Source organism: Neopsephotus bourkii, unplaced genomic scaffold, assembly GCF_033783945.1.
Source record: "Neopsephotus bourkii isolate Nb327-2 ecotype Australia unplaced genomic scaffold, CSIRO-AGI_Nbou_v1 NB_398, whole genome shotgun sequence".
NCBI lineage: Eukaryota > Metazoa > Chordata > Aves > Psittaciformes > Psittacidae > Neopsephotus > Neopsephotus bourkii.
The window spans coordinates 2,401,351-2,423,010 of NW_026900902.1; the positions used below are offsets into that span (position 1 = coordinate 2,401,351).

At 43.0% G+C, this 21,660-nt stretch overlaps 1 protein-coding gene across 6 annotated transcripts in view; it reads right to left on the reverse strand.

Annotated features, from left to right (window-relative positions):
• The window catches only part of CLYBL (citramalyl-CoA lyase), a 170,410-nt gene extending 149,181 nt beyond the window's left edge, over positions 1-21,229 (reverse strand). For 4 of the 6 annotated variants that reach the window (XR_009724879.1, XM_061349299.1, XM_061349298.1 and 1 more), the window contains exon 1: positions 21,137-21,198. Coding sequence is in view for 5 of the 6 variants with exons in the window: in XM_061349299.1 (XP_061205283.1) it covers positions 21,137-21,192 (56 nt within the window). In the remaining variant the exon portion in view is untranslated. Of the gene's footprint in view, positions 1-21,127 lie in introns of all 6 variants that reach the window. The other 2 variants (XM_061349302.1, XM_061349301.1) reach the window with 2 other exon arrangements.
• Positions 21,230-21,660: the final 431 nt, after the last annotated feature.

The window sequence follows — 21,660 nt, forward strand, 5'->3', positions numbered from 1 at the left end:
GCAGCCTTCCATGCAGCTGGTCTCTCCATCTCAGCATTTGGATGTGAAAGCTGGAAATGAAGTGCCTTCAAAAGCACCAGGTGTTTAAAAGTTGGTTTTGAGCAAACTCTGAAAGTATTTAGAGCTTAATGATTCTTTATCTGCAAAATTACATGGAAAAGGAGAGTGGAATAATAAGGATGTGTTAAGAGCAGAGCCTTTGCAAACCTGTCTCTGGGCAGCAGGAGGAGGACTGCACAAAATGTGCTGTTTGGACATATCCCTCCACACAGTATTCCTCAGAGAGGAAAATTTGTGAGGATATACAACAGCAAAGATACCTATCTGTCCGACAGAGATCACTGAGCCTTAGCTGTCATCACAGGAGCATCTAATGTGCCAATGCATTTCTATGTGACATCATCACAGCTAAAACAAAAAATATTTCTCTTTTAATATATAGCCTAAAAATGAGGAAATTTCATTACAGAACTAATGGATATTTACCTACTGGGAAAGTCCTATATGTCTGTCTGTTTTTTTTGGCAGATGTTTAATCTGACAATCAGTTATTCATTTAAAAAAAAGGGGGGGGGCATTTTAGGGAAAAAAAAACCCAAATAAATCCAAGTTAAGAAATATCCATCAAAATGTTAGGTGCTGAGTTACATTAAAAAGATTATCAGCCTATCTTGTCAAAAGAGAACAAACTCTAAAAATAATGTTTGTAGTAACAAATTCAAAGCCATGACAAGAAGGGGCAATGGGAAAGTGGCATTTTTCATTTCTTTTCATGCTGTTTTGCATCTACATTAACATAGATTTTGCATTTTTAGGCTATTTTTTCCTGCCACTAAAAAACAAAAGGAAAATGGTGAGGTAACCAAAACATACTTGACTCTAAAATGTTAATTCTGCCAGAAACACTTGCTTATTCTTTGAACAGTGACTGTCTAGCTTGAATAGATAAACCTGAGGGGAAAAATCTCCAAGATGTTTTTAAACTCTGCAGCACCAGAAACGTTTTAACACTTGCCTGTTGAGGAAGTTTTTTGCAGTGAAGAGTTTCCCTAGAGAGATTATTTACAATACTAATTTAAGGCTTTACTTTGTAATTCCTCCTCAAAGAAAGAGAAAAAAAAAATCCCATCGATTTCAGAGCAAGCAAGTGGATTGTTAATGATGACTGCAACAACGGCTCAAATCTTCAGTCAGTTATTATGCAGCCCTTATACTACCTCTCCAGAATTATACTAATCAAATACTTAATAAAATTTCAATTAATTAACATATTTGCTCATATTCTTCATTTAACTGTAGCTCTTAAAAATAATTCAATATGAAATTCAAGATCCCAAGCACCTGATTCAGCAGTCAGGTTACACTGTGCTCAGCCATTCAATTCCTTGTGCGTTCTAACAGTCTCACGCTTTCCGTATGAGCAGTGAAAGAGTTCTGTTGTCCTTAGGTGTCCAGGGGTTTTTTGGTCATAGGTACTTTTTGTGGTGTAGCAGATAATTGCATTTTTCTTACTTATCAGACTTTAACTGTGCTTTGAAACCCAAGTGGGAAATCCTGGGCAGCCTGAAGCCGAGGCGAATTTTGCATTGCCTGTGGTTTCATCTCCCTCAAAGGCTTTTTTACTTCAGCCTACATGGCTTTTAGCAGCACCAGACTCTGTTCACAACCACCAGACCGCCACAAAAGACAATACAGAGAAATGATGTTGAACTGGGCTGCAATCTTAACCAGTGTGTGTCCAGCTTTTATCTGTCCTTGTGCTGGTCTGTAAGGTCAGCTCTATGCTTTGCAAAGCTGCACCTGGAAAAGCTTTCCATCGGCAGGAGAGTCTGCAAAGTGAGACTTTCACAGCCCCAGCCGCTTTCCAGCACACCATTGTCTTGGGCTGGTGGTAAACCAGCAGCCGTGGCAAAATAAATGCTGTTAACAGTACAGCATGCAAGGGGAAAACTTGACTTGCACCGCATTAAAACACATGCACGTGCACCCGCGCGCGCATGCAGCCTGCTCAGCGCTGGGAAAATGGACAGACTGAGTAGCATCTGTGCTGGGGGGGGGATATGGAACAAATAAGTAATTGCTGTTTTTACTAAGTAAAGCAGAAAATTACAGCATATCAACAGCCAAGCATGTTTGTTGCCTGGGAAGAACCATTTGTGTTCCAGTTTGGGCTTTTTTACTCATTTGAAGTCTGTGCCTCAAAGCACATTAAAAGCATTTTAATGATTATTATGGGTTTATGTCCTCGTATACATTTGAAGTCTACAAATATAACTGGGGGGAAGGGAGAGGAAAGCAAAATAAATAAATCCAGTCAAAATTTTCTGTATTTTTAAAAGTGAAACCTGAAGGAAGATGCAGCTCTGAATTAATGCCTTAGAAAACATGTAATTCTTTTCAGAGAGTGTGCATTGTATTAAAAATCTGTCTTGGTTTATCAGAAAAGTGTGTGGCTATATGTGTGTTTTCTTAGCTACATTCAACTCTCTTCAAAAAGACGTCCACCAGAATAGCCCTCTTTAGGGACAGTGTTTCAGGGTTGACAAGAACATTAAACCATATTATAATTATCTCTTCAATGAAAACACGGCTTTGTAGTGGAAGCAATGCACAGTTCTCAAGGCGAGTGCTATTAGGCTGTATGTGTTTTCTTGGAAGGAGATTCATGGAAAGAAAAAAGCTTTATAATTTACTGGAAGGAAAAAAATACAGAGGACATGTCATGCATAGCAAAAGGGATTTTACAAAGAAGGCACTAAGTTGAGTGCCTCACTTATCTTCAAGAATGCTTCTACATAATAAGTGTGGGGATTGGTTTAACACAAGCTACAATATAGATATAAGACACGCATGCAGTTCTCTTTGACTATTCATACAGATAACTGCAAAAAATGGTCTGTAAAGTAAGGTAAATATAAAGCAATTGCCTCCTGTGCCATAAATGGGTTCTGCCTCATTCTTTGAGAGGTCACTGCTGAACAGCACACATTCTTATCACAGTTCAGATAATAAAATCTGTTATTAACGTGAATACAAAGATCTTCTAACTCATCTTCCACATTCAAAATACTGTTTTCTCAAATTAACCTGGCAATTAGAAAGTGTCAGTTCTGAAACAGAAAGCAAAGTTACAAACTGCACCAAGAAGATTTTAACACATACATAAATGACCATATGCCTGTGGGAACACATACTATCCGTACGTGCACATTTGGATTTATTTATTCAGATTAAAAGAAAAACAAACCCAAAAGAATACTGAAAATTTTTAACACTTTTACAAATGCATGAATTATTTTAAAACAGGAATTTTCTTCTTGTTTGCAAAAATAAGGTTGCAACTTTCTTTTCTTTACTATGTTGGCAAATGGATAGATTTTAATTCCTTAAAACTTGACTAACTAGAGGAAAGAAACAAATTATGTTAACCAACAGTTTATGTATACCCTGAACACAGAAAACACTGACAATAATATGAAAATCATGTGCACAACATGCTAATGGAGCATTGTAAAGCTGTTGTGCGCGTGCAAGTCCAGGCACACACAGATGTAAGCACAAAAGACAACAGCCCCACTAAACAGCTACCAAAAATATACCCCATTGGTCTAATACTAGACACAACAGCTTGAGCATTCTTAGGGGAAAAAAAAAGTCAGAAACTCACCAAATCTTGGTTTTAAAACCATGCAAAGTATCCAGAGAGAGAGCATTCGGAACAGTCAATTACTTTCACATTTTGTCCCAGGACTTTAAAAGTTAAAGGCATAGTTCTGCCAATTGTGAGATGCCCCATCCAGCACAGACCACCCACAACTACTGATTTTCCATCTGGTGAACAAAACAGACATCTCCCTAATTATTTTTAAAAAGGTTTTTTTTCCTAACATACTTCCTTTATTTGTCTGTGACCTGGAACTTAATGGAAAACCTGGTAGATGCCAACCTCATTTCTTGTAATGAAGCATCTTATTTTCCCTACTTTAAGCACGCTTATTTAAAGGCTGTTTAATAGAAAGTTATTACCTAAGCCGATCTTTGATAGGACCTGAATTACTAAATAGCTTGAAATTAAAACAACTTTATATCAAACCCTAAATGCTCTAGTTAAATATTAACCATTAAAAGTTCTTCCCTAGTATATTAAAACAGAAATCAATGAGGTTTACAGTCTCATATGCTGGGTTCCCATATTGCCAGTGTCAAAATTTATGCCTTTTTTCAGCAATATGGTTACCATTGCCAGCACCATGCTTATAAATGCCAACTGTAATTAAAATCTGGCACCCTCTACAAGCATTAAACATGCCTAAAGATTAAAAAAAAAATAAAAATCTGTATTTTAAAATACTCTTTGCAGCATATGCAGGCTTAAAAAAAAGTTCATCTTCTGCCAGTTTTAGAAACATCATAGAAAAAAGAATAATAAAGAAGGTCCTAGTTGTCCTGAAAATTCGTTTGGAAAAAAAAACCCATATATTGTGCTAATCTTTAATGGTGGATGCACAGGAAGAAGAGATGGCAAAACCTGTATTTTTGCTTTAAAAGGATTACAAAGAAATAGGATGTTTAATAATCTGGACCCAAGGCAGACACACAGGGTAGGTAACACACAGCCTTTACCTCAGCATCCTTTACACTGGCTGGTACAGTTCAATACACACATAAAGCTCTCGCGGTGAATGCCCAAGCAGGGCTGTGGACTCCAGAGCCTGAAGAGGGAGACAGGAGATCATGCAGAGAAGAATGGAGGCTGAGGGGTACCCATGGCCTGTTCATGTTAACGGTTCTGGGGAGGCAAACACCATTATGCACTCCCTTGTTGCCGTCTCCAGCAGTGAGCAGCAGGCTGGGTGTCTGGTTAAGAAAATCCTCTTCTGGGCTCGTCAACAAGAGAAGTGACTAGCAGGAAGCTCCTGGAGGCCCTGGATGCATAGTCAAAATGAACATACAGGGCTTCCTTGGAAAATAATCCTAGGGAAAAGGGGGAGCTGGGGAAACAGGCCATTAAACCCATCAGAATTTCCAGCCATAAATTTATTTTCTACTTATTAATAGGCTACTTCTGAGTTACACAGCTGGCTTACAGACCTGCTAAAGATGAGACACCCATGTTAATGACAGGTTAAAACCTAAAGGAGCTCCCCAGTAAGGTCAAGCCGGGCACTCAGCAGCAGGTGCACAAACAGCACAGTGCTGGAGCACCCCAAGGTCTCCTTCTTGGTCTGGCAGCACTGCACCAAGCACTTCTCTCTATTGCCCTGGTCATTCATCTCAGCTAGGAGGTGAGGAAAGGCCAGCCAGCCATGCTGGCAAATCAGATGTAGGAGAAGGACCACCTCTCAGGAAATCAGCACCATTCATGGACACTGCTTGCGGGGAACAGATATAGAAAATGGGCAGCCTAACCACTGCAAAATTGATCTTTTAAATAGTCAGCAGCAGAAAGTAGTGGGTTTTTTTTCAAAGAATTTTGGTGAAAGTTAATTAATTGGCATTTACAGGAACACCTTCTGATGTGACCAGCAGATGGAGGGGAACCATGATGGTGTCCGGGTCTGAGACACCAAGGACCAATGGCAGCAGGACTCAGTGTCTTTGTAGCAAAGGCACCATGACCGAGATGCTCTCCATCCTGTCCTCCCAATCTCATTGTGCTGGTGCCCGAAGCAACGTTTTTCTCGTGATCCTATCAGCAGAAGAGGTAATTAAATTTCATTGTGGGGTGTCCCATTGACCAAATGTTTATGGGCAGGACTGAAAATTTTATCTTCACGTTTCACACTCTTGGCTGGATTTCTGAATCGTTATGCCACGTTTGCACTTATGTTTATGTTCATGCATAGGCATCTCAGTTATCAATGACTTTCAGCAGGATGAAATCTTTTAAGCTGCTTATTTAAAAATAACGAGTTAAACTACCAAACAGGAAACCTTGAGTTAAATAATTAATCTGAATCTTGTTTTCCCATTTAAATGTTTCAGTTATTTTCTTGGAGAAAGGTTAATTCTCAGTTTGTAACCACTAAAGTATGCTGCTTTGTAACTAAATATAGCTTTTACACTAAATTTGGCACTTCTTATTGCTAGCCAGAAGGATAGAGTAGCTCTGCTGATATATATTTAAGCTTTTCTATACCTCATTATGCATATTTTTCAGATTAATTTTACTGTTTTTATTACAGAATCATGTATGGCACAATTCTTATTTACTAGCTGATCCCTTTGTGTTTACTTATAGTTTACATTTCTTTGAATGGAAACTGGAATGCAACTTAAAATGCAGCAAGACAGTTCATCACTTCCACAGCACTGTCTTAAAGAGGCTAGACTTCTACAGAAAAATTGGGATTTGATTAAAAATTTATCTATTAAAACAACTTGGTATTACCTAAAATTAGCCCTGATCTAGTATTTGGTCATAATATCCTTCAATAGTGTAGTATTTGCAAACCTAATCCTCTGATAATTAGCTTTTGTTCACAGATTGGTAGAGAAGAAGCAGCTTTTCTGCTGCTTTCAACATCCAATTGGTCAAGTTTGAATAAATTAGTCATTTAACTGAACTAATTGAATATACTGAAGAAAATATTCTCTTGGCACTTGCAGAAGAGACTACTGATCTCAAAAGCCAACTCAGTACTTCAAAGGCTTCGGGTTTAGAGAATTTAGGCAGTGACTTTCATCAGTTGAATGGTCTGACCAACAACCTGGAAGTATTGTTTCTATTTTGTCTGTTAATTTTTATGATTCAAGCAGATTGCAGTAAGCTTAGGCCTTAGCATAATTTTAATTGATGCATTTTAAAGAAGAAATACACTCAACATACATTTTGAAAATTGTTTTTGTTTTTACCATCTCACTGACTCAGGGTTCAGCTCTTTGCTTATCATTTAGTTTCAGAATTTATTTTTTTTAATGGAAGAATGTGCCAGCATCACCATTACTAGCGGCAGAAATCAGCAAGACCCACTTCTCAAATACTTGATATAAATAAACAAATACTTTTATCAGTTGTAGGACAAGCCTGTCAAAGACAGTTTTCAGGCCAACTTGACAGTGGCCTGAAAAAAACACCTGGAAGTGTCTAAAGTGTTAAAAAAACTTCAGTGTCTTTCTTTTCTAAACTGACTCCCTTCATGGTTGTGGAATGAAGATATCCTGCAGCCATCTCTCTCCACACAGATGCATCCACTGAAACAAACACATCAGGGACGCGGTGCATATTTCAGCCTCTGAAGTCAAGGCCTCCAGACAGGTTTGAGGTCCACAGTACCAGAAAGGCCCAAGCTATCACTGTTTTCCCACAGCAAGTTTATATTTGGTTCACAAACATTTAATGTTGCCATTCCCATTCCATAATGAACATGTGATTTTCTACAGTCACAGATTACGATAAAACTCCTAAACCATCATGCCTTCATTATTCCTTTTTTGATTCTGCCATTTGTTGGTTGTGTTTTAAGGTTAATATATCATTTTCCAGGCATAAGTGGTCAAATAAGCTAATAAAAAAAACCCTACAGCTGCTGAAAGAACTGCAGCCCTTTGATAGCATATTCATTTTCTGGTTTATCTTGTTAAGGAACATCAGTGCTGAGTTTCTGCGGCACAACAACCTGCTAATAGCATGTGTCTTAGATAATGATACTGACCTTGAAGACAAGGTTGACTTAAATGAACTCTGTATGATTTCTGATATACTCAAAGGAAATCCATCTTAACTGCATAAAGACAACAGTAGACTTCAAATTTGGTTTAGAAATTAAAAAGCTGGAAATGCCAAGTCAACTTTCTCACTCTGAACGTGTCTTTGGGCATAAGACCGGTTTTTATCCATACCAAATGTTTCAAATCACTGAAGCTATAAAATTTTTTCCCTATTTTAAGATTCCATATTGGAACAACAAAAAAAAGAAAATAAGAAATGCCATAACACTTTCTGGTAAGTAATTTTCTTATCTTTCCAGTATGCCTCTAAGTACAGATAAATGTGAAGTGGAGCAGGAGATTCAGGCTTGAGAATGCTCATGTGGTAAGTAAGAAGCACTGCTCAGGCTGTTATTTGTCAGAAAGGGTAAATCATGTGGAGAAAGGAACCCCTTTGATTTTTAACCTCAGAAAGCTCTATAACACCAAAAGCTTTGACATCAGGTCTGAGGTTTTGTACCTTCAGACAGAAGAAATCCTGTGCAACCAAATTGCTAGAGAGCTGAAGGGTTTATGTGGAACCAGCCTTGCTGGAGAGAAAGAAACCTTTCCTCCTAAAATAAAACCCTTCCTCCTTAGGTAGGGAAAGGGTAAAAAGACCAACTCAACCTGTAACCTTGTCTATAGAGCACTAAAATGGGCACTGTTTAGCACCACTGTGCTTCATGTGCTGTGGAACTAACTAGTGTAAACCAGTAAGCAGACAGCATGTAAGTTAAATGTTCATCCACATTGAAAGAATGAAACACAAGGCAAGAGGGGGACTGTCAGAGTGAAAGAGGACATGGGTTAGAAAATGCAGTTAGCCAGCAGCAAAAACAAGAAGGGAGGGATAAAACCTGCCCAAACCCAGAAGAACAGAGACCATCATCTTGCAGCAACTCACTGAAAGAGGTGGAGAATTTTGGCATTTGTCTTCCTCTTGCACAGCAGCAATTGGCTCCACCAAAATTTCCCTCACTGGCTTCCATATGGTATGTGAATGTACCCTGCACAACAGCCCTACTGGCTGACAGGTATATAAAAGTATATGAAAGAGGTTGAGAAGTCCAGAAAGAGAGACTATTCCCCTGGAAGACAAGATTTGCTAACCTAACACCATTAACTTTCAGAGCCTCATTCACAAAAATAACTACAGAAGACAAAAACAGGTCAAGGAAAGGACCAACTTCGGAGGAAACCCCAGAATTACAATTTCTGGTAGGTGTGATACCTGAGCAGGTCAAGGCTAAACTAGATACAATGCTCTTATTCACCTTGAGATAAACTCTCTTGCAACAGGCCATCACAGGAGGTTATCTTGTAGCACTAGAAACACCAGAGTCACAAATGTGTGAGGAAAGAAACAACCTCTCATTAAAAATGTCATTGTATATTCTCATTATTTATGGGTACTATGAGACATTGCTTTCAACAAGTAAGTGAAAGTATGACATAGAAGGAAAACATGCTTTTGGAAAATTATGTACTAGCTCTATGCTGAGCCTCTGGTGAAGGACTAGAAAAGCCCTGCTGCATTGGGTCTTAGGCAAAGCTAGCACAGCAGGAGGAGAAACCACCATCCAACCCATACAGTGTCACATCTCTTTTCCTGTGAATTAAGCTAGAATCAGATTTACTTCATGTTTTGAAGTCTGGTTGGAGGAGAGAGGGACTCCAGAGCAGCAGCTCATGCTCCGAGCTCCCTGTTCCATTTTATTGTGCTGTTTTTTAATTATTCAACAGATGTTTGCTGGTTACGATGGAACCACCGGAAAGGTCAAAAAACACGAATGTGCTTAGAAATTAAACTGTTGTCTCATACTCGTGATCACAGTTCATCTGCTCTAGGTTGAGACAGGGCAACGTAGAAAGAAAATCTTGCATTTCCATTGTCACTGAAGCAGCTGTGCCACGAGCAGAAAGCCTTAAGCTGCAGAAGGGGGTGCCCATCTGCAAGATTTTACAGGCCCTAAAAAACTCACACTGTACATAAAGTTTTCAAAACCTTAAGATTAATCACGAGCTCTGCTTTGCACGATGCCAGTTTGAATTACATCCTATCGCTGATACTACTTTAAAGCTGTTTTCAAAAGGCTACTGCTGTTCTCACAATGCAGAACACCAAGAATGATTAAAATATGAATAAATCCTGTTTATTATTTTCCATAATTTACCTATTTATCTTAAATGCATGTGTTCCTTCAGAGAAATTTAGTTCCCTGCTGCCCAAGCAAAATAGGAGCACTGTGTATTATATTATGTTATATCATAAACTTTGGTAACCAGTATCTCCCTTCAGGAAAAACGGCACATGTTGGCCTCCACCTTTAACAGGAACACATGGGTTCCAACTGGCTGCCATTAAATTTCAGGTTTTAAAACCTGCAAACAAAACATACGGTAGAAGTTAAATTATGCACTGCTGCTACATTTGCTATGTGTGCTGCAGGAGGATGGGCTGAAAACCGTGTTTATGGTTCAACATTTAAACAAAAAATAAACAAATTAAAAATAAACAAAAGGAGGACATCGTTTAAGATCGTGTTTTCTATCTGCTGCATCTCATTTCTCCTTAACTACCTATCCACACTAAGAACATTGCAACTGGCCAAGAATTTAGGTGAATCATATTGGTGAGATAAATTATGGGACACAAACCAACAGGAGCCTTTTCTTTATTTGGAGTAGGAAAGCTGCTGCTGGGTGAGGTGGGAGCAGGCAGCAAAGCGAGGCGGTGTGAAGGGAACTGGCCATTAACTTATCAATTCCAGGCCTTGGCTTTCTAATTGACAACCTCAGGGCTACTTTCATCACTTGTCGACTTCAAACCCACACTCAATTTTTCCTTTAGATAATGATGCAACTATAACATAATGGTGTTTCTGACATATTGCAGCGTGTAGCAGTAGGAAGGTTTCCTCAGTAGCTTAGTTTAACAGGAAAGGGGGAAAAAAAACCCAACTCAACTGTTAAATGGTTTTCACATCTATCAACTTCTCAAAGAAATAGTAAGAAAACAGATTTTACACTTTCAGTATGCTGAAGTTGCTATTTGGTACGGATCCAACCCAAAGCACCATCAGTGCTTTAGTATTGCTATGATTTAACAGAAAATAAGCAAATGATTAATGCAATAAGCCTGCAAAGCATGCATTCATACACAAAACCCAAATAAATGAACCCTCCAGAACTAGAAATGCACTTCATTTAAGTTCTCAAATTTGCAAAAACTACAAAAAAGTAATTAAAAATATATTGACAACATGACATCTAGAAATCATATGTCCTTGAAGCAACAGGAATGCTGCCACAGCCATACCCCTACAGAGAGTTAAGAAGTCCCAACTTCCATCCTCCCACAGAAACCTGAGTGGCTGCTGAAGGCAGCCAGACCATTTGCAAAGAGCAAGGTACTCATGTGAGTATGTTTATCACATTTTGACCATAAAGAAAAAAAAACCCCAAAAAACTGTCAAGTAACAGCATGTCCACAGGCAAAAAGCACCTGGCTCTAACATAAACAGTCACATAACTGCCTTTTAATAGTGGATTTAAAGGTTTGAGTCCTGCAGTCCACTCTGCAAAGGCCCTGGAGTCATACTAAACTCAGCACAGTGTCTGGGGCCCTCAGCACGTCAATCGAGTCAACAAAAGCAGTGTCAGAAACTTGAATAATATCAATACACTTCTGAAGCACAGCCACTTCTCTGGCTTTTATGTGACTGACATACAGAGGGACACCAGTTTGGATACCATGCCATATAGCCAATTGCTGCTGAAATCAGTGTGCATGAAGACACAGGTATTGAACTAACACAGATTAATAAAGCAAAGATGCTGCAAGAAGACTTGGCATAAAGTTGGCTCTTGTCTTCACTGGAATTTAGGCTCTGCTGTTGCAAATTGGCACCCAAGTAACTTCAGTCATGGCATGTTAAAGAGGCAATGGCTTATGCTGGCTGTACTAGAAGAGATCAGGCCCAGCCATTTAAGATTAGAGATACGGATGCCTCATTTCCAGGTAGCAATGGCTGCATTTTGGTAACAAGCTTAAAAATGATTGCTCCAACTCTCATTTGAGGAGTAGTGCTGAAGCACTCAAGGACAGCAGTACCTGTTTTAAGAATGAACACTGGACTCAACATTTCCTTGGGCTGCCACTCTAGTGCTTTTCAGGCTTTCTAGGTCCATAAAGCTGCAGCATATCACGAATTTAGCAGATCACATTGCTGGTTTAGAGCTGTAACAATCAGTTTTATGAAGACTGGGTATGCTGGCGTATCACCCACTTTCTTGAAGACCTCTCTTCATTTTAAGCGGTGCACATGCTGCTACTCCTTCTCAAGCAATAAGGAAATACAAAATGCCTGGGCCACATAAAGGGCAAATGTCACTGTTTGCAAAATATTATCAAAAAGTCAGGAGGAACTTTTTTTATAGCCAAATTAGCAGCTCAGCAAAACAGTGGGCTATCGTAGGGAAGATAATAAGCCCGACAGCTGGGTACTACAACTGATCAGGTTTTCACTGGGATCATTGCCTGGGATGTTTCAGAGTTTTTTTGGACAAAAGAGACATCAACACAAGAAGTGTGAAACCCAGGCTATTACATTAACTTCTAGAGGCAGGTGTTCTTTCATTTTCTCAAACCAAATCCCTACCACCTTTCCAATTTTGTCACTCCAAGGCTGCAACCAGCAGTACAAACCGGTTCCCTTTCAGGGTTTGGAGTGCGGGTTTTACAAGCCTGTTTTGCCTTCCTGCAGGCACTTTGCGCTTATAAATGGCACCTTTCAGTGTCCTGAATTATGAAGGGCAGCTAGTCCTGAATTCTCCTGTTGCTTAATGATCTCACATAAAATGAGGTCCACAAAACTTTTATTACCACTGCGGTTCGAATTTGCAGGTGAAGAACCACCAGGGAAAGGATGCGGACATCTTTTGCTCCCCTAATTTTCCAGGTGCAAGAAAGTTTCCCACTTGGACTTGAACAATTAGTTTACTCTCAAAGTGAAGCCTGATCTAAATAAAAAGACTGCAGTATGTTACTGTGATAAGCACTGGGAAAATCCAAGGGGAAACCACTTGAGAGCAACATACAACAGCATCAAATTTAGGTTGAAAAAAACCACCCCAGGTTAAAAACCACTTATCTATGCATTTCTTTATTGTCTTTTGGTTTCCACCTAATTTTATTCACTTGTCACCACTAAGTATATTTAACACTCAAGTATTATACATAATGTTTATTTAAACCATAAATTAGTTTCTCCCCTATTCTGGTAATAACAACCACTGATTTAAAACCATACTGTACAGCAATCCAAACGGAGACTCAAAAGCAAGTATTAAAAAAAAGGAATTTGTTTGTTACAAATTACTTCTGCATTTATATACAGTTTTAGTGATTCATGGCATGCCAAATACAGTGCTAATGAGCTTTGGGTTGTGTTTCTCATTTTTGTTTGACATCTTTTTTTTCCCTTCTAAAAACAATTACTAGAGGCCATTCAAATGCCACTGCGTAAACCAGGAAACCTAGTAAAACTGTAGGTAAAACTGGCATTTTGTTTCAAGCATGGCTCAGGAGTCCAATTCACTTGTTGGCAAGCTGCATATTTCAAATAGCACTCGCATCTCCTCCAAAGAGGAAGCTGGGTAAGATGGTTTCAAAAACCGACATTTACAACACTCATTAATGAAAAACAAAAATTAAAGAGTGTAATAACCTCATTGCTTAATTCCTACCTTCCAAGAATGAACCATCTTAGTCTTCCAGCTTTATTCTTCACTTTCCAGTGAAAGGTAAATAAATCAGCAGAAGTATAAGCTCTTCATTCTTAGTACCTCTTTAGAGGATACACATGCCCATAGGAGCCTAAAAACCTTCCTGGAGAGCATCATTAATCTTGCTCCTAGCAGCAAAGAATTTTTAAAGCCTATCTATGACTGTCTAGTCTTGCATTTTTGTGACCTGATTATAAGAAACAAACAAATGATCAGTATCAATTATGCCCAATTATCTTTCATCATTCAGTTATGCAGATCACTGCCCACCTCAATTACTGACTAGATACTAAACATAGTCCTTCTACAACAAAACTGGTCATCTAACACACAATCACAGGACGGTTTGGATTGGAAGGGACCTTTAAAGATCATCTACTCCAAACTCCTTGCAAAAAGGAGGGACATTTTCAACTAGATCAACTAGATCACATGCTGATGGAAGTCCTGCCTTGACCCTGCTTTGTCCAGCCCCTCCAGCTCCGGGCCTAAGAATACTTTCAGAAACCTACAAACAATTCAAACTGCCTGTGAACAGCTGCTACCTGGCTGCAGCCACGCTAAAGCCCATTTGCACCACTGCAAGTCAAGTCACTATCAGTCCCTTGGACTTCAGTCTTCCAAGCAACATGTGTGTTACTCCAAAGGCTTTCAGATGACTTTTTAACTGAAAACATCCAGGATGTTGGGGATTTTAACAAATCATCATAGCTGATGAAGCAGCAGCTGATAAAATTGGAGTTAATTAATGCTGCCAGGAAATAGAAATATATCTGCAATGAGCAAGGCTTGTTATGCCCATACTCAGTATTTCCCCTCCTTTCTTTGAAGATCATTTCACCAACTTAAAAAAACACAAACATAAAACCAACACAACCCCGCACCCCCACTCCACAGATCGAGCAAATGAAAGATATTCATACTAACCAACTAACTAACTAACCAACTAACCCCACTCTCTACTTCCCCCACCGCCCCAATCCCATGTACAATATCAAGAGTGGGGAATCAAACCCCTTTATGACCAAGTCCGCAGCAGATAAAGCAGCAATTGTGCTTATACAGTATTGGAAGTGTAGCTACAACATAGCGTGACAGCTTGTTAGTGTTGAAAATATATAAGCTCTTTGTAATTGTGCCTTTGGAATGCCATCTGTCTTGAATTAACATCCACCTGGGATCATGTTTCGATGACCAATATGGACAGATTACTGGAACTTTAAAACCTCGCTTTCTTTGTAATTGACATTTAAACTGTTTGAAGTTTCTCATTAAGTCCTTTTTTACAAATTAGGTGCAGATGTATAAAGCTAAATGTACAGTACTAAGGGAAATTAGGTCACCTGAAAGCTCAATCATAAAATGTATCAACTGTTTAAGTGCAATGAGTACATTAAAATTTAGAGATCAACTTTATCCCCCAAATTCTTCAAAGTTTCATCATTTCGCTTTCATCGCTGTAGAGCCCCTAATGTCAACCATTTTTAATTAAAATGGCAGAGAAGAAAGAGGGTTTGGCCACTCAGCCTGTGACAACTGGTCAATCTTGGCCCACAAAGGGCTGGAGAAGGCAGGCAGCCACAGAGAAGCCCGTTTACAGGGACAGGGAAATCCTCTTTACACCAATGATGCCAGGAGATTTAAAAATCACAGGGAGACTTGAGGAGTAAACACAGCACCAATGAGAAACCAAGGAAAAAGTTATGAAGGGGACTTGTTGAACACCCAGGGGCTCGGTAACCACACGGCTGACCTCCAGATCCACTCGTAGTCAAAGTTCTGCAGACCTGCTGTGCTCCACAGCCTCATGGGATGGGAGAGGAAAGCGTGAAAAGGGCAGCAGCTGGAGAAACACCTCCATGCACAGGCTGGCTGACAGAATAAGGGCAATCCGAGTACTTCCCCTTTCCAAATGAGGGGGCTCAGAGCTCAGGGAGGTGTGAGAAAGGGGTCCAGGAGAGACCACCGCCAGGAGCCCACCTGATGTGCAGAGGACATGAGGACATACCACACTGGGGTTCATCAGCAGAAGCTCTACAAAGCTCTTAGCATCAAGGGGCTTTTACCTGTCAGAAAGGCTCTTAAGAGAAAAGACTTCAAGTACAGCAGCCTGTCGTCCCCAAAAGGTGTGGAAATCCCAGAGACCCCACTCACCCAACCTGTATGAGTAGCCAAGAAATACTGCACAAGCATGTGAAAGCTCAATTCTGGAAAGCAGAGCATCCCCAAAGAGAAGCAGCACCCTTCCGTCCCCATGCAGGGCCACCGAGCAGGGGTAGCCCCGGGCCTCAAGAGAGCAGCATCCTGCAGCTGGTATCATTTAAACTCAGTGCTATCAAGGAGGTTTGGTGGAAGGTCCATGAAACTCCTTTCCCCCAGAGAAAGGTCTCCTGGGATAAGTTAGGACACCACCCACAGAACCGCACATCCTTTAGACACCACAGCATGTTGGTTCTTGCTTAGATGCCAGGGGTGTACCCTAGCTCCCTGCTCATAAGCACGGAGGTGCAATGGAAGACAGTTCTCTGAAAAGCTGCTTAACAAGTCAAATACACTGTCAACCACTTCTTTTTTCTGTGCTTAGACTACATTATCGCCTCTTAAGCAGACTCTCTTCAGTACTGCTACTTATTACAATGATTTTAAAAAGCTTTTCTGCTCACATCCCCTCATAACCCTATTCTTGTGAGCTACTAGAACTCTTTTTGTGAAAGAAGTGTAAACTTTGCGCTGGATACCTTTCTGCTGCTTCTGATAAACAGCCAAGTAACTTTGCTGTGAAAGTGGCTGTGCATCTATTTGCAAGATGAACAGCAGGTCTCAGCTAGTACCAGAGCAGGACAGCAGGGGATTTTGGTTTCCTTATCCATGGGCTCTTTCTCCATGTTCATACACACCTTCAGTTCAAGGCAGAATTTGGAGAAAAATGATGGACATTTTTAATAGAAAGAAAAATCAAACCAGCCATGTTATTAAACTGCAATACCTGGGAAAGAACAAAAACTGACCAATACAATACAGTGAGGTAACAACATTTTCCAGAAGGGGACTGCCCAATTAATTTATAAAGGGGAATGAGAGAAAGGAGCAATTCAATAACCACATGTATTGAATAAGAAAGACTTCTAAGGAAAGTGTATTTGCACCCAATTCTGTTTTACTTATGCATTTTTTGAATACTGGCTTTCATTTAGCTAACAGGTCCGCAAAGACAGGTACAGGACTGGGCAGGACTGTCCACAGAATGGTTTGGGTTAGAAGGGATCTCAAAGATCATCCAATTCCAACCCCATGGGCAGGGACACCTTCCACTAGACCAGGTTGCTCAAAGCCCCATCCAACCTGGCCTTGAACACTGCCCGGGATAGGGCAGCAGCCACAACTTCCCTGGGCAACTTGTTCCAGTGTCTCACCACCCTCACAAGGAAGAACTTGTTCCTCATATCTAACCTAAATCTTCCCTCTTTAAGCTTAAAGCTGTTACTCCTTGTCCTGTTACTACTTGCTTTTACAAAGAAGTCACAGTATCACATTATCACAGTATGTTAGAGATTGGAAGGGACCTCAAAAGATCATCTAGTCCAATCCCCCTGCCGGAGCAGGAACACCTAGATAAGGTTACACAGGAACGTGTCCAGGCGGGTCTTGAATGTCTCCAAAGAAGGAGATTCCACAACCTCCCTGGGCAGCCTGGCCCCCTTTATGTATTGGAAGGCTGCTGTAAGGTCTCTCCTGAGATTTCTTATCTCCATGCTGAACAAGCCCAGCTTTCTCAACCTGTCTTCATAGGAGAGGTGCTCCTGCCCTCAGAGCATCTTTGTGGCCCTCCTCTGTACTCACTCCAACAGGTCCATGTCGCACTTGTTTTGGGGCCCCAGAGCTGAACACAGCACTGGAGGTGAGGTCTCACGACAAAGGGTGTAAAGGGGGAGAACCACCTCCCTCGACCTGCTGGTCACAGAACTGCATTAGCTTTAAGCAGACAAGTTAGGGTGCCAGCGCCGATTAGCTGGACACATTTAAGATTTGCACCCCGCTCCTCATTAGCATTAATTAGCCAGCATCATACCTCTGCTGCTGCCAGGATCAGGCAGTAGTTCCACAGTGCTTAATGCCGAGTATGGAGCTGCCAGAGCATGCAGCGGGGAGCTGATGTCAAGACCCGCATCTTTCTGCCAAGGGCAGAGGAGAGCAGAGACCCAGTTCAGCAGAAAGCTGGAGCAGCGTGGACAGATAACATCTCCTTTGGCACAAAGCCTCCCAGTGTAACTCCAACCTGCCAAAAATGCATGAGTGAACACCAGGGCTAAGGCTCAGCTTTGCAATGTGCTTCTCCTGACCCAGTAGCGATGGCTGATGAAAGGCCCCATCCTGCACACCCCCTCACACGTGGCCTGGTGATGTGGTTACAAGGTAAACTGGGGCTCCACCAGGTCCAGCCCCAGAGAAAGGATTGCAACACGAGTGACTGGAGCAGGGGTGTTCAAGATGTCACCTCCCTCCCCAAAGTAAGCCGCTATCAGGTTCTCAGCTTGCCAGCAACACAACATTAATTTAGGTGAAACAAAGTGACCTTGTAGAAAAGCAGATTCTGCAGATACGGCTCAATAGTTCTGCCAGATAGAGTGTTTTTATCACTAGAAAGTCACACTTTCACCCCGAGGCCATAATCTCAAAAGACACACTTAAAAATGTGTAGAACATAGAATGAGTGATTTTTTTCAATAGAGGTTCAGGAAAGAAATCCCTCACAGACTTAACACTTTATTGATATTCTTGGTTACAGCTCCACACATGCCAAGCAGGATCAGCTGCTGGTAAAGGCCATGATTCATGTCTTTCCATTTAAAGGCTGCAACAAAGAATAAAACTATTTCCCAACTAACAAAGGGGAAACCTTCAATTCGCTAGAACGGTTTCAGCTCTCATTGCATTAGCACCCTCCAGTGTCCAATCCATGAAAAACAACACTGTCACTAATTTGCCAAGTAGACTCAGATTCGGGAGTGTGAAGCACAAGAAAGAGAAGTGATGGATGAGTGGGAGGAAAGATGGCAACAGGAGAGGAGAGGAGAAACTCCCAATGCTAGAAGTTTTAGGTGACATAGATGCAGTCCCTGAACAAGACCTGACACAGGATCATTACTCTTCTCAGACTCCCTTTTTCCCAGCAGCTGTTCTGGTGTCTGCACCTTTGGCACACTGTACTCCACATGCCCACATGGTGTATTCCATACTCAGCAGTGCTCCACCAAGATGTGAGCTTAATGGTGCAACTTTTGATTGACTTAGCATGGGTACGTAGGTACAGATCTGCCTGGAATATGCCATGCAAATAAATACATACAAAAAACCCTCTCGTGCATGGGAGGCAGGGAGAGCCCAAAAGCTCTGGAACATCACAAATAAGCAAAACCAGTGCTGAGTGCAGTAGGTTTCACCTGCCTGCTAATGAGGCAAATGCTCCATCAACATTCTCATGGCAGCACTGCCCAGTGGCTTTGCAGGGGCAGCAAAATCCACATGAAAAGAGGGTGGTGGCAGCTGGGAAGGCAGTCACACTGCATCAGTGGTACCTGCTGTAATTCAGGTCCCAGCCCAGCATTGTGTCAATGAACACTGTGGGACCCAGGCACTATGGTCCGGACCCAGTGGACTCCTGCTGAGGACCACAGAGCTGCTAATGAAATCCAACTGTGTGCATTGACTGGTGGTATTTGAAGTCATCCCTGTATTTTCTCTCTCCACGGCACACAGTTGCCCAGCTCAAAGGTGAGCAAGGCCTCCTCATGCCTCATCCTGCCCAGGTCTCTGACTGGTTCAATGCCCCAAATTCTCTGGTCTCCACCTGAGTGGTGGCTTCTCAGGCATCACAGCAGCACTGAGGAGCAGGGGCAGGCAGTCCCACTGCAGGGAGGCTGTCACATCTCCTGGGAGTCATGTGAGAGGGTGCTGGTACTTGGTATCTACATCCCATCCCATAGCAGCACCAGCCAGGGAAGTCCTTTCTGACCGCAGCTGGAGGAGAGCAGCCTCACCATGGGCATGTGGTCAGCCTCCTCTCCAAGCCCTGAAAGGTGCTATGCAGATACAGTGTGATCATCTGATTGCCCTCACACTGTGCAGGCTCCTCCTCACAGTATTAATACTCAAAATTCCTCATGACCCGAAACAGCAAGGCACAGCATTGATGATTCTTCTGCAATAATGGGGCAGGAGAAGGAAAGAAAGAAAAAGGCTTGTACACACATGCATCTTCTCCAGAAACAGACTGTGAAAGCAAGCTTACAGGGCTAGGCTGGAAAAACAACCCTGGGTGCTACGCAGGACAGCATTACTGTGGGCAAGAAAGGCTGACATGGATTTTATGGGCTGTTCACAGCACCTCTAGCACAGCACAAAGCAGTCCAGCTGTTCCCAAGGTTCCCCAAGAACACCAGCATCAATATTGCATGTTCACAGTAACATCTATGTTACAGTTATTACAGACTGCTACTCTTTTATTACTCAACTATAAAATATTTATAGTATCATGGTCTCAGCAGAGACTACAAGAATTTAAAGCTTTAAAGATTAAACCAAAATAACACTTGGTTTCCTGCCTAATAGCAATATTAAAGTATCTGTTCTCCCTCTAGAACTGCTGTTGGAAACCTCCCTTAAATCAGCACAGACCCAACAATCAGTCCCTTGGGCAGAAGGCATCCTCTGCCTGCAGGTAATACGCAGGCACACACCAGCAGGCAGAAACCTGGACATTAAAACCACACAGATCTCCAGGAGAAAGGTGTGGTGGAGCTCTCATCTTTACACAGTCCATGTCACTCATGGCCTGATTCTGCAAACTGACCTGCATGGGGACCGTGTATTTACAGTGGAGCTTTTCCGAGCACCGTGCCCCAAGTCCATGCCCTGACAGCTACCTGACCAGCTGTGCGAAAGCACCCGGTGACCTTGGGCCCTTTACAAGTGCACATAAACCACCTGTGTAACCCTCCCTCGTCCAGCCACTGCTGTGGCAGAGAAAAAGGAACGTCACCCCTCTGGACCAACAAAGGCCCCTTCAAACCTGGGACGAGGGGCGCTGATGGGGCTGCTGACAACCCCACTCTGCCCAGATCACGATCTATGCTCAGCTCTATCAAGGATGATTTATCAATGAAAAAGACAACACGGCATTCCCTTGGAAGGAGGGAACCCAACGGTACCGATCCAGCCCGAGCTGCACCAAACCAGGCACCCGAGCCAGCCCAATTTCGTGGTAACTGGAAGAAAGTTCTGTTTTCACACTGCTTGTGCCCCGAGGGACGTGCCTTACCGGTGCCCTCATGGGGAGGCACCGAGCGGCGGCAGGCTCGCCCACCAGAGGCTCCCGAGCTGCTGCCGACCACGCCAGCGGCAGAGCCAGGGTCCCGCGGCTTCTCCCGGCCGCGACCCCAGCAGGCTCACCCCGCAGGCGGAACCGGCTCCGCCACGACCCCGCTGCCCCCTGTCCCGCTCCCGCCGGGTCACGGCGGGCCCACAGCCGGGGCCGGGAGGTGTTAAGGTGAGACCCCCCCCGCTGTGGCGGCTGCTAGGGAGCGGGGCGGTGCCTGGGGTCCGCTGGGGTCCGTTGTCCCGCCCCCCGCGCGCGGCCCCCGTCACTCACAGCCTGCACCTCCCCCGGCGCAGCCCAGCCCGCCGGCAGACCCACGCCGCCGCCGCCGCCATCATCACCGCCTCGGCACCGCCTCCACACACCGCCCATTGGCTGCGGTGGCGGCGTGCCCCGCCCCGCGCTGCTGATTGGTGCCCCGCGCCACGCCCCCCACGTGCCCGAGACGGCCGCGGTCGGGCAGGACCCGGGCCTCTGCACAGAGCCGTTAGTGACCGTTGGGGTCTGACGGTCGGGGTATGCCCCTGCAGCAGCACCGGGGCGGGCCGCGCTCCCTTCCGGGGTGGTGTGTGAGGGGGTCAGCTGCTCCCCGGGCAAAACCACAGCTGCCACTGCAGCCAGTTCCCCCTCCGTGCAGCGGTGGCTGTGCCGGTACAGCCGTTGTGGTAGCGCACCGTCACCCAGCCGGGTGCTGGAGCAGGCCTCGGTACACCGCGGTACAGTTGGGGTGTGTGTGTGGTGGTGCTGGCTGAAGCTTTGTGGTGGCTTGCGAGGCGTGCCTCTGACGCCAGGGGTCAGTTCTGGCT